The sequence below is a fragment of the Bufo gargarizans genome, chromosome 3 (genome assembly GCF_014858855.1).
Source record: "Bufo gargarizans isolate SCDJY-AF-19 chromosome 3, ASM1485885v1, whole genome shotgun sequence".
Lineage (NCBI taxonomy): Eukaryota > Metazoa > Chordata > Amphibia > Anura > Bufonidae > Bufo > Bufo gargarizans.
Genome location: NC_058082.1, coordinates 168,085,598 through 168,099,057, shown reverse-complemented (window position 1 = coordinate 168,099,057; position 13,460 = coordinate 168,085,598). Strand labels below are relative to the sequence as shown.

Below are 13,460 nucleotides of genomic sequence, written 5' to 3'. Positions count from 1 at the left end.
GAACTGCCCGCCGGATCCGGAAAAACGTGTGAAAACGGATTACATTTGAATCCTGATCAGGCTTTTGATCACAATGAAAAAATGCATTGGAAAAAACGGATCCGCCATTTATGGACTTTGACTTTTTTTCACATTTTTCGGGTTTAACATGCAAAAGCCGGATCCGTTTTGACTGAACACACAGGGCCGGATCCGGCGTTAATGCAAGTCAATGGGAAAAAAGCCTGATCAGGCGTTCAGTCAAAGTGTTCAGGCTTTTTGGCCGGAGGTAAAAATACTGCATGCTACGTTTTTCTGAAAAGCCTGATCAGTCAAAAAGACTGAACTGAAGACATCCTGATGCATCCTGAAGGACTGACTCTCCATTCAGAATGCATTAGGATAAAACTGATCAGTTCTTTTCCGGATTTGAGCCCCTAGGACGGAACTCAGCGCCGGAAAAGAAAAACGCTAGTGTGAAAGTACCCTAACACAAATGTATAGGTTTTATTGGGGTTATTTATCAAACTGGTGTAAAGTAGAAATGGCTTAGTTGCCCATAGCAACCAATCAGATTCCACCTTTCATTTTTGACAGCTCCTTTGGAAAATGAAAGGAGGAATCTGATTGGTTGCTATGGATATCTAAGGCTACTTTCACACTAGCGTTCGATCGGATCCGTTCTGAACGGATCCGATCATAATAATGCAGACGGAGGCTCCGTTCAGAACGGATCCGTCTGCATTATTTTTAGCATATAACAGCTAAGTGTGAAAATAGCCTCGTACGGATCCGTCCAGACTTTCAATGTAAAGTCAATGGGGGACGGATCCGCCTGAAGATTGAGCCATATTGCGTTCAGCTGTCCGCCTGTCCGTGCGGAGGCGAGCGGAGCGGAGGCTGAACGCCGCCAGACTGATGCAGTCTGAGCGGATCCGCTCCATTCAGACTGCATCAGGGCTGGACGGCTGCGTTCGGGTCCGCTCGTGAGCCCCTTCAAACGGAGCTCACGAGCGGACCGACGAACGCTAGTGTGAAAGTAGCCTAAGCCAGTTCTACTTTACACCAGTTTGATAAATGAACCCATATATGTTTAAATACTGAAAAATAAATGAAAACAAAAAAAAAAATGTTTTGTTGCATCTCCATATTCTGACCCCCATAACTTTTTTATAGTTATGCCTACCGAGCTGTATGGGAGGTCATTTTTTGCTGGATGATCTGTAGTTTTTATTGATACAATTTTAAAGTGTGTGTGTGTGTGTCTTTTTGATCACATTTTATTCCGTTTTTTGGGGTAAGAGAAGCAATGAAAAAATGGCAAATCTACCATTTTGATACTTCTTTTCGCTTCGTTATTTGCCGTATTGAAAGACCGGCACCTCCGTGAAGCGATGGGGGATGGCAGTCTTAACCGGGAAGCACGTGCTTCTGGGTTTTTCACCATTTAGACGCTTGACCACGGCATCTGAAGGTTTTAATGACTGTGATTGGCATTATTGCCCACGTCGCTGGTATCAAAGGGGTTCTCTGAGTTACAGCTATTGATGATATCCTCAGGATATGTCATCAATAGGGTTGAGTGAATCCAAACTGGGGTTCTTTAATGAGCCACAAACCCAAGTTCAAATTCAGATTTTGAAACATTAATGTATGCGTAGAAACTAATTATAACTGGCCAGGCACGAGACTAAACAAGTCTCACATTACTGGTGGTGAGAAGAACATTACCTCAGCTGAGCCAAAACACATAGTAAGGATGTACGCATCGCATATTATTAATGAAGTTTAAGAACGTATCAAGTTCGGATACAGCAATCCAAACCCCGCTTCGCTCAACCCTAGTCATCAATATGAAATTGGTGGGGTTCCAATAACCCCATCGATCAGCTGTTTCAGACTGCTGCAGTGCCTGAAACTAACAAGGTAGGAAACAGAAGCAGAAGGCTCCATACACTGTGTAGTTTCTTGCATGCTGAAGTACCCTAGAAGAGCCACTACACAGTGTATGAAACCGTCTGCCCACAGCTCCATACACTGTCAGTTTCTGGTCCCGCATCAGCCCGAAGCAATGATCTGATATTGATAAGCTATCCCCAAGATAGGTCATCATTATCTGTAGCCTGGAGAACCCCCTTAACTTGTCCAGTTTTGATTGTATATAGTGGTTAATATAAGTGTGATAAAAAGAAGCACAACATAACAAAACCATCATTTTTATTATGTATCTTGAATTAGTTTTGAGACAAAATGTAATGATAATGAGAGCTGCCATTGTTAATAACATCGGGAATGCATTAAGGCTCCTTTACACTGCCCAAACATCGTGCAGGTCATTGCTAGCAAAGGTTCGTAGGAGCGCACGTTGCGATGATCTGCCTGTGCAAATAAAGGCGCCACTCGTTCATTGGGAAGTTCGAACTTTCATGCAGTCACCTAAATCATTGTTTGCCAGCAGCAGATCATGCCGTCTAAACACGCTTTGCTGCCGGCAAACAATGATTCTGTATTCTGATAAGCGATGGCATTATTGATCGCTCCTCCCTATACTGTAGAGAGGATCGCAGCATGGAATAGCAGTGGTCTCCTTCAATGACGAACAGGCCATGGCCGGGAAGGAACGCGTCCTTCCCAACAATCGTATATTCAACTGAGCAGTGTGAAGGGGCCTTTACTGTTTTTCTTACCAATCGGACTGTATATCTTTGTATAAAAAGCGATGATCTCACCAAATGTTATATTATATCTACATTTTCTTTTTTTTCCAATAAAATACATTTTCTGTGTTGGTTTGGAATGAAGGCGATTGGTTTATACAAGGCAGCTTTAGGCATAGTATGTATGTCACTAGCTTTTTAAACTTTAAGTCCTCTCCCCATGAGACAAGCAAACACTGTCATGACCATCTTTGGCTTCACCTCCACCAAGTCTTCAGGCAAAGCATAAACTCTTGCACCAATCTTCCTCGCCATTGATATAGCATATCTGCATTGAAAAGGCAACAATATGTTAAATCCATGACAATGACAGCATATGATCTTTAGAATATTTTTTGCGCTGGTTATCTGAGTTTACAATGTAATAATTTCCCCTTGCACAATTAACATTATGGTCATAAAAGGGAAAGTATTCCATTTTACAGCTTTCTTTCAGCATTTACGAATTTCTTGGTGTACCTGGACAATCCATTACAGCTTGGGCTACACGGTGACATGTATCGCGTGACAGCAAGTCTCAGAAAATTCACATGACCAAAACTGCTGTTGCACAACCATATTAGAGATTTGGCTGAAAAAACACAACCTTATCTAAAAAAAAAAACTGCATGTAACTTGTGGACTCGTGGTCTCTTGAGCTTAGGACGATAAATCCCACAGTATTGGGTCTTTGGCAACTGTCGCATTTCAGTTTTACCATGTCACGTGTCACATTGCAACCCCCATTGACACTTGTATTCCTTTGTTTGAACTCTGTAAACCAAGGATCATCTATAGACAAGATCCTCTAAATCACTAAAGGTCGGTTAAGATTGCCTGATTATTGAGCAGATTATCAGCGACGAATGTTCCTATGAACACTCATTCCCAAAAATCTGAACGTGTAAAGGTGATGCCGATCCCCCGATAAATGAGCAAAACTCTTGTTCATTGGGTGAAACAGTCGTTCATGTGAACCCCTAAATTATCATTCCATGGCAGCAGATTGTGCGGTCTAAAAAGCACTTTGCGATCCATTAAGAATGCAGCTGTATGAGGACGAGCGATAGCATCAGCCATCACTCATCCTCATAATGCATGTAAGTGCTGTTCTTCATCTCTGCTAATGAGCAGGCAATTGTCAGGAAAGCTTCCTACCCGACAATTGTGTGTTCGATCGCTGCATGCAAATGCAGCATGACTATAATAATACTAGTACTGCAAAACATTGTCACTTTTACTCTCTGGAGAATTATTCTGATGCTTAAAATGTAACCCGACGTTCTTGGCATCCATTATGCTCAAATATTTTTTTGTAATATTAATTACTCCTTTCTATTTTCATGAAACAATACCAATATATGCGTAATTAAAATATATCTCTTTCAGATTTCATCCCCTAATCCTACCTGCCCTTGTAAATTATTTTTTAAATGATACAATAGGTTGAAAATTCTTTTGTGCCCAAACTTGTGCATACTAGAATTCTATAGGGGTTTTTTATAACGTTACAAAAAAAAAGAAAAATGGAGTTCCAAAGTTTAATATTAAGAAATAAATCAACAAAGAATTTTTGTTGATTCATTTCTTAATATTAAACTTTATAACTCAATTTTTCTTTTCTTTTTTATAACGTTATAAAAGGAAATTGTATACTAGTTAAATACTTTGAATTACAATATAATATGCAACCCCTATAGAATTCTAGTATGCACAAGTTTGGGCACAAAAACTTAAAAAAAGGATGAAAGAAAAGTGGTAAATAACCAATAACATATAAATAGTGACAACACCAGCTCTATATTAATAAAGAATATGAACAAAAGAAAAAAGGCAACACATAGTATTCATGAGAGGATACTGATTTCAGTAATAATTATAGTGGCTGGTTTACATTTATGTTTTTCTAATACAGACCTCCACATCTCCTGCATGACTATGTAAACTCTATCCTTTTGGCTGCTTGCAGCTGCCACTAGAGGGAGCTGGGAACCTTGCTGCATACTATTATACATTAAACACAATAATAACACAGTATGCAGTAAGCCCATAAGCCCCCTCTACTGGTGCAGGGCACATGGATAATAGATGGCTACCAAGAAATGGAATTTAGAAATTAATCAGCACAAAAGTTTGAACCTAAAAACAATGTGTTAAAATGAAGACAATGGGAGAAAGTTTTTTGGTGTAGAAAAGTAGCAAATTTTGGTGCAGACTTGAGACAAAGTTTGCAAATTTTTAGCTTTTTCCAACACCCTCGCCGTGTTTCCAAAATGTGGGTGGGAGGGGGCACAGCTTGACCTATTTAACAAAATGTATGCCAGACAATGATGCACATTACACCAGAAATCTACTCCAGCTCCTTGTCTGAGTAATTTTCAGTTCTGGAGCACAGGCAGCCAGATGAGCACCACAATTATTAAGAGGTGCATGACTTAATATATGTGGCATATCTCACCCCAGCACATGACAAATTAAGACCGGCGTACACCAAGCCAGTCTTAATAAATGACCCCTGCTCTCTTTAACCCTAATATGGGATATCCATCAATAGGTTTGATAATGGTAAGGGAATACTTAAAGGGTAACTTTAAAAAAGTTTTGGCACTTGGTGGGGGTCTCAGGACCTCCATCAATAAAAATGCTATGTCAAACATTTAATACAATGATTGGTACCTTTAAATAATAATAATAATAATAATAGTATTTAATCATATGCCACACAAAACTAGAAAAAGTCAAAACAGGCTCAAACTTATTTGAAAAATTCTATGCGTATGGAACCATTCAGCTTGTACATACTTAGCATTATTGAGTTTCTTATCATCATTTAGGTCTTCTGTTTTCAGAATTTCATAGTTAATGGATCCAGGCTGAATAGCATCAATTAAATCCAAGACTGGCATGCTGGTGCTGATTTTACCATCCTGTTTATATGCATATAACAATTAGTATTATTAATACATTTAGCAACACATTAGGCCTCATTTACACAAATGTATTTTTCATTAGGCCTCTTGCACACGAACTGTGTGTGCATTCTGTGGACGTATTGTGGACCGCATTTGCAGATACGCAATACACGGGCACCTTTCCGTGGGCATTCCGCAACACGGATGCAGACCCATGCAAATCCGGAGATGTGGAACGAAAGCACGGAACGGAACTCTACGGAAGGACTACAAAGTACTTCCGTGGGGTTTTCGTCCCGTGCTTCCGTTTCGCAAAAAGATAGTACATGTCCTATCTTTTTGCGGAACGGCCGGATCGCGGACCCGTTAAAGTAAATGGGTCCACAATCTGCTGCGGCTGCCCCACGGACGGTGTTCGTGCATTGCGGCCTGCATTTTGCGGGACACAGCACGACCACGGGGCGCACAAGTTCGTGTGCAAGAGGCCTTAAGCACACATTTATGATAATTTAGATTATAGAACTAATATTAATCCAAGGGACTATTCACATGGGTTTGTATAATATGCCTGCATTTAAAAAAATATATCTGCCAACAATTATATCTTTGCTGTTCAATTAATGACAGCAAAGTAAGCCTCATTCACACATCCGTGATGAAATCCGTGATAAGATGGTCAGTGATAAGATGTCTGTGAAGGATCCGTGTTTGGGTTTTTGCTCTCTGAGTGTAATCCGTGTTTCAGCAAAAAATGTATTCTCCTAGCTTCTCCTCCTAATGGTCTGTGAAACACGGATGGCATCCGTGTTGTGTCCGTGTTTTTCATGGACCCATAGACTATAATGGGCGTGATAGATCTGTGAGCACTGACAAATTAGAGCAGGCATGCTTAACCTGCAGCCCTCCAGCTGTTGTAAAACTATAACTCCCACAATGCCCAGCTGTAGGCTGATAGCTGTAGGCTGTTCGGGCATGCTGGGAGTTGTAGTTTTGCAACAGCTGGAGGGCCGCAGCTTGAGCATGCCTGAATTAGAGCATGCTTCCGTGCTAAAATTATGGACCCACAGACAGTGCTAAAACATGGATGTGTGAATACACACATTAAAATGAATTGGTACATGTTTTTTTCCATGGACAACACATACAGCACATGTCTGTGAGTCACTGACGTGTGAATGAGGCATGAGAGCTACATATGCAGCTGTTCCCTAATGTTTAAGAAGGCTGACTTCCCGGATCACTTGGAGCACATGCGCAGTATTGGTGTGGCAGAGAGCTGCACCTTTGCTGCACCATGACATGGCACAGCTGCTTGCATATATGGCCAGTCTTTTTAGCGGTCTATACGCCGTTTCCTGCAGTGCAGTAATGTTGCAGCTTTTTCAATGTAGACGGTTAACGTTTTTAAAGAGGACCTGTCATCTCTCCTGTAATGACAATTTTGCAGCATCTATTCTTATGACTCTATCTTGTTCTGTACCTCAGTTATTGCTACTAGAAGTTTATTAATTAACCTGCCACTGGGTTTTACCAATGGAGGTATGTCCCTGCACAGTCTGATACTGTCAGCAAGCTTCTGGTAGCAATAAATGAGGAATGGAACAACATAGAGTTAATGAAATAGATATTCCAGAATCGTTATTGCATGAGAAGTAACATTATTTAGTAAAACACAGATCAGGAGAGGTGACAGGTCCAGTTGAAATTTCTTTGTGACAGCACAAACCAGTTAGACAGAAAATGTATTGTAGAGAGGTTTTCTCTCATACAATCTTACCACCTCCAGTATCTGTGACCCTAAAACTTGTCATCAGTCAGTTCTAAATTATAGTAAGCCTGAGCACCTCGCTACAGAACTAATAAGTATTGAATCTGCATAAGGATAAGCTCCCATTTCTCTAAGATTTATTGTGCTGCATTTTACACTTTTTATCCTTTTGTCCTTCAGTGAATAATATTCAAGATTTACCTTAAAGCCAGAGATGGTCGTTGACTTTCCAGCCTGTTGGAGAGTTTCATTCACCCAGGAAATGATTGTGTCATCATTAACTTTCTGCCCTCCTCCAATGTCCTCCAGCATATTCAATGTATATCTTTAAGGTAGAGTAAGAAGTTAATAATCTGAACTGTTAACATCCTAGTTGACAAAGACATCTATTTTGTAGGTTCCTCTAACTTTTAATGTGGTAGTGCCCATATGATAAAAAATATGCATAATTAAATGATAAGCCCTATTTCTCCCCTCAATCCCAACCTTAGACTAACCTTAAATTTAGGCTATGGGCACCTTTTGGGGAAATTTTTTCATCATTGCATTTAACTTATTTTGAGGCTAAAAATCATTTTATCAATTGGCCTTTATTCAAAATGTTCAACAGTTTTAACTCTATAGATTTCATTTTCAGGGTATCTACAAACAATTTCTCTCTGCCTCACACTGATCCGTCAGGGTGCTGCCCTAATGACTCGATCTGCAATCTTTATTTCTAAACTCCTGGCAGCTGATAACCAATCATTATAGCTAAATTAGTATTAATTTGATGGTTTATGAGTTGTCAGGAGTTCAGAGATAAGGGCTACAAATCAACCCATTAGAGCTACTCCCTGACAGATTCAGCGTAAGGCAGAGAGCAATAGTCTATAGATGTAGTGAGAGTTAAAGCTGTAGAGGAAAAACTGTTAAAAATCAGTCAATTGATAAAAGCTTTTTAGCCTAAAATTAGTTAAATGCAATCATTAAAAAAATGCCCTCAAAGGAGTCCATAGCCTTTAACTCAAATACATGACATGGAGATCTGAGGAACGTTCTGTTTTGAATATGTTGTAAAAAAGCTAAAGCCTTGAATACTTGCCAGCAGTCCTGTTTTTTTTTACTAAACTGTCCAACAAAAGAACCCCCAACATTTACTACATACCTTCTCATTAACTGCCACATCAAAGCAAGCGTGAGTGTCCGATTTCCCTCATGCAGGTCCTGTCCAGCTATGCCAACCAGAGAGAACTTGGCCTTGTTCTTCCCCAGGTCTACGGCATAATTACAGTTTTCAAGCTATAAAAATATTAAGATAAAATATTAAGATAAAATTTTAAAACCCAATACTCCCAAAAAATTTGGAGACACAACTTTGCTGCACTATTCCACCAGTATTTCAAATATGCGAGGTGAGAATCTAGGGCCATTCGAACAGCAAATGGATTTTTATTGGAAAAATTAGGTATGAATATTCCACTATGCACTTTAAATGCTGCACACTCTATCTGTGGGAAATGTAGCAAATGATACCTTTTTCATTTTCTCTCCCAGTTTAGGGTATGGTGGCTTATTCACTTTGCTCCAGTCTACGGGAACCTTTATCTTCTCATACAACTGGAATATTATGAGGGCATCTGAAAGGTCACTGTAAAAAGACAAAATATCAAAATCCCTCCTCCAATATGACTTGCTACTTGTCTGTTGTCCAGCATCAGAAAAATGCTTTGTTCCAGAAGCAGCACGCACCACACCTATCCATAGGTTGTGTCTGCTATTGCTGCTCACCCCACACAACCTGTGGACAGGGGTGGTGCTGATTTTGGAACAAAATGGCCATGTTTTTCTGATCCTTGACAACCCATTTAAAATGTTTATGCCTGGACATTCATACAGATCTCACCAGCAGTGTATGGTACCATTATTTCCTCTGCAGATCTTACCTATACAAATGATTAACTCGTGGATTAACCCCAAGTGAGTTGATCCAGTTCCTGAATGTTCTTTCTTCTCTTGTTTCACCTGTACAAATAATTCAATACCTTGCATGTGAAATACTATTTAACAAGAGTTCTCATCATAATTTCACTTTACTTTTAATTTAGCTGGCTTGTTTCTATTGCCCGTGTTGGTGAGGAAAAGCCACTTCTAGTGTACTAGCGGGCCTGCACAATAGTGAGTATCACCCTGCTGCCCATGTACAAGAGGATGTGGGAAGCAGCACTGTGCTACTAAGAATGTATGACCACCAGCACTGAACACATCTGGTGGACATTCTAAGAGGGAATCAAAGAAACACCAGTGGGTGCCACAACACATATCTGACAGCAGTTCAGACAGAAGAATTGCTATCAAATAAATATCATTGAGATGTATCTTTTGCCTAATCTAACAGAGAAATTATGGCCAATATATTATTGGGAAACCACCTCTGCATGATCATGCCATTAAAGGGGTTGCCCGGGTTCCGACCTGAACCCAGACACAACCCGATCTGCACTCATTCACCATGAACGAGTGGAGCATCGGAGCTTTTCATGCTCCGATACGCTACCTTGCCCTGTGCTGAATCGCACAGGGCAAGGGAATTTTCTTGAGATCTGGTGACGTACCGGGCTCTCCATGGGTAAGCTAGGCAGAGGCTTCCACCTAGCTGTGAGCCCGATGACATCATGAATGAGTGCAGATCAGGTTGTGTACGGGTTCAGTTTGAACCCGGACAACGCCTTTAAGGGTAGACAAGTAAGTTACACACACATGGGCCGTACATGTATTAAACGGACAGCAACTGGAGTGAAAAATTACCCAATAGTCAATGGGCGGTTTTCTAGAAAGACCCCATGGGATTTAACGCATTGTTTTTTTCTTTTTTTCTTCACACGGGACTTGCCCATTCAAGTCAATAGGTAAGTGAAAAGAGAAAAGAACGTAACAGAGGGACAGAAAACACACAATGGAGGGAAAAACATCAGTTTTTCACTGACAGAACTTGCTCGAGTTTCATATCGCTTGTGTGCAAAAGCCCGAACTCAGTAATTCAGCAAATGTATTGGGATTCTTCTTATTGCCTTCTTCACTAGCTTGATTCATTTTCCCATCAAATTTTACACTGCCCATATCCAGGTTTTGACCACCCTGTAATCCAGCAGCAATGGCCGTGCTTCCACACTATAGAAAAAGTATTGGCCACCCTGGTGGCTGGAACAGGGGAAGTACGCATACTCTGGTGCCTTCTCCTGTAGTGTGCCAGCACGGCCACTGCTGCTGCTAGACTGTAGGGTGATAGCAACTCCTGGATACGAGCAGTGTATAATGTGATGGAAAAATGAATCAAGCCAGCAAAGGAGGCAATATGGACAATCACAATACATTAGTAAGTGCCTTGTGTTAACATTGACTACATGATAAAGATCATTTGCTGAAGTAAGACCACCCCTTTAATGACAGTTTTCATTCAAATTACATTTTATTAAAAGCCATTTTACCCTCAATTGAGCTCCAGTCAATGTCCTGGTTTTCCGGCTTCTGTAGAGCAGGGTATTTGTTAAACAAGTTTGCAATGAAAGCCAAGTTAAGCTTTGGATTCCCTCGCACGACATCTGTGGCTGTCACAAATTGGCGACAACCCAGTCTTTCTGCCTGTACCAGCATGCACTCTGCTCTCTTTAGGTCTTCCTTCTCCTGTAACCAGGAAATATGAATACAGAAAGGTCAGTGCAAAAACATAGCCGTATGTATAAAATGATTCTCTTTTAGGCTCCATGCACATGGCAGTGTCTATATTTCAGATCGCAAAGTACAGATACTTTCCATGTGCACTCGGCAGTTTTCTCAGTTCCACCAATAGAAAGGGCTGTTCTTATCCCCAATAAAGACAAGAACAGGAGGAACATCCATAGGGTCTGTAAAACATACCGCCGTGTGCATAGCCACATAGAAATGAATCTGTCAGTGTGTTAGCTGGAAAAATTGCTGAAATCACATGGATAAACAATAGAGTTGTGTGCATGGGACCTTAAAATGAATTTAGATTATTATTTGAACTGTTATTTTATAAGAATGTTTTCCAAGGCTGTGGCTACACTTTGCCTGAAGTCACAAAAAATGTTACATAAAGCTGCAATGTCAACTGTATCTGTTAGCAATTGCCACATTGTAGTCACATGAATACAGGATACAATGGCCTCAGGATACAATATTTTCAGCACACAATAGTCTTCCCTGGCCCATCATAAGTTGAAACCAGACTCAACATACAATGCCTCAGACTCAGAACCAACGAATTGTCATGGCCATGTTTTTGGTAAAACACCTGTATTGGTTGTCTGTATTAGTTGTCTAAAAGCTCCTCTTTATAGTAAAGTGGGGTATTACATGTTATGTACCACCATCTGTGCCAGGATGAGCTTCTTATTTGGATATCAGATGAGGGCAGATCCATTTTATTTTTGTGGTATACTGTGTATTATACAAGACCCTGAAGAAGCTCCTGTCCTCATTATAGAATGTGGTTTACATCTTTACATCTATTCCTTCCTGTTATACAGTGTCTTGAAAAAGTATTCATACCCATTAAAAATTTCCACATTTTTTCATGTTACACCCACAAACAAATGTATTTTATTGGGATTTTATGTGATAGAACAACATAAACTAGCAAGTATGTGTGAAGTGAAATTAAAATGATACATGATACAAGCTTTTTGATAAATAAAAATCTGAAAAAATGTGGTGTGCATTTGTGTTCTGTACCCTGATACCCCTAAATAAAATCCAGTGTGACCAATTACCTTCAGAAGTCATCTAATTAGTAAATAGAGTCCACCTGTGTGTAATTCTCACTATAATTACAGCTGTTCTCTTAAGGCCTCAGAGGTTTGTTATAGAACATTAGTGATCAAATAGCATCTTGAAAACCAAGGAACACACCAGACAGGTCAGGGATAAAGTTGTAAAGGTGTAAAGCTGGGTTAGGTTATAAAAATATATCCCAAGCTCTCATCATTTCACGGAGTACTGTTCAATCCCCATCATCCGAAAATGGAAGGAGTATGACACAACTGCAACCCTACCAAGACATGCCCGTCCACCTAAACTGACTGCCCAGGCAAGGAGAGCACTAATCATAGAAGCAGCCTAGAGGCCCATCTTTTTAGCCTAAATTCAAAACGCTATGTGTTTCGGAAAACTAACAATGTACATTACCCTGAACACACCATCTTTTTTCAGCAGGGACAGGGAAGCTGGTCAGAGTTGATGGAAAGATGGATGGTGCTAAATACAGGGCAATTCTGGAAGAAAACCCGGGAGAAGCTGCAAAAGACTTGAGACTGGGATGGAGGTTCACATACAGTCAGAGCAACAATAGAATGGTTTAGATCTAAGCATGTGTTAGAATGGCCATGTTGAAGTCAAGACCGAAATCCCATTGAGAATCTGACAAGACTTGAAAATTGCTGTTCACAGACACTCTCCATCCAATCTGACTGAGCTTGAGCTATTTTGCAAATTGGTACATATACCAAAAGACTCGCAGCTGTAATTGCAGCGAAAGGTGGTTCTACAAAGTATTGACTCAGGGAGGCTAAACACAAATGCACGCCGCACTCAGTGTGATTGATGCAGACTTCCAGCTGTAATTGCACTTCACACATATTTGCTACTTTGTTTTGGTCTATCACATAAAATTCCCAAAAAAACATTTAGGTTTGTGGGTGTAACATAAAAAATTGTGGAAAGGTTCGAGCGGTATCAATACATTTTCAAGACATTGTATGTAAGGGCTTGCTTTTTCTGTCCTACTTGTCTGCCTATTTTTCTTAATTCTTAATTGCTTTTATTTTAGGAGGGCATTTTGAAGCGTGGAATGACATTTTGGCCATAGAGTAAAGGTAAATTTACATGGCCTGAATTTTGGGCAGATTAACGTGAACGAACGCTCCTGTGAACCCTTGTTCCCGATAATCTGCCCATGTAAATGTGCCGCTGATCACCCAATGAACGAACAAAATGCTAGTTCATCGGGTGATCCTGTTGTTCATGCAGTCACATCAAATATCGTTTCTGGGCAGCAGATTGTACTGTCTAAACAGCGATCTGTTGCCCAGAAAAAGTGCAGCTGTA

The 13,460-nt window shown here is 40.3% G+C and overlaps 1 protein-coding gene across 1 annotated transcript in view; it reads right to left on the bottom strand.

Annotated features, from left to right (window-relative positions):
* Nucleotides 1-2,179: 2,179 nt before the first annotated feature.
* The window catches only part of LCP1 (lymphocyte cytosolic protein 1), a 56,465-nt gene continuing 45,184 nt past the window's right edge, over nt 2,180-13,460 (bottom strand). Inside the window, exons 10-16 of the mRNA XM_044285090.1 lie at nt 10,823-11,018; nt 9,281-9,359; nt 8,871-8,985; nt 8,503-8,636; nt 7,557-7,680; nt 5,478-5,602; nt 2,180-2,964 (exon numbers count right to left, since the gene is read on the bottom strand). Coding sequence (XP_044141025.1) covers nt 2,835-2,964; nt 5,478-5,602; nt 7,557-7,680; nt 8,503-8,636; nt 8,871-8,985; nt 9,281-9,359; nt 10,823-11,018 — 903 coding nt within the window. The 3' untranslated portion in view covers nt 2,180-2,834. The remainder of the gene's footprint in view (nt 2,965-5,477; nt 5,603-7,556; nt 7,681-8,502; nt 8,637-8,870; nt 8,986-9,280; nt 9,360-10,822; nt 11,019-13,460) is intronic.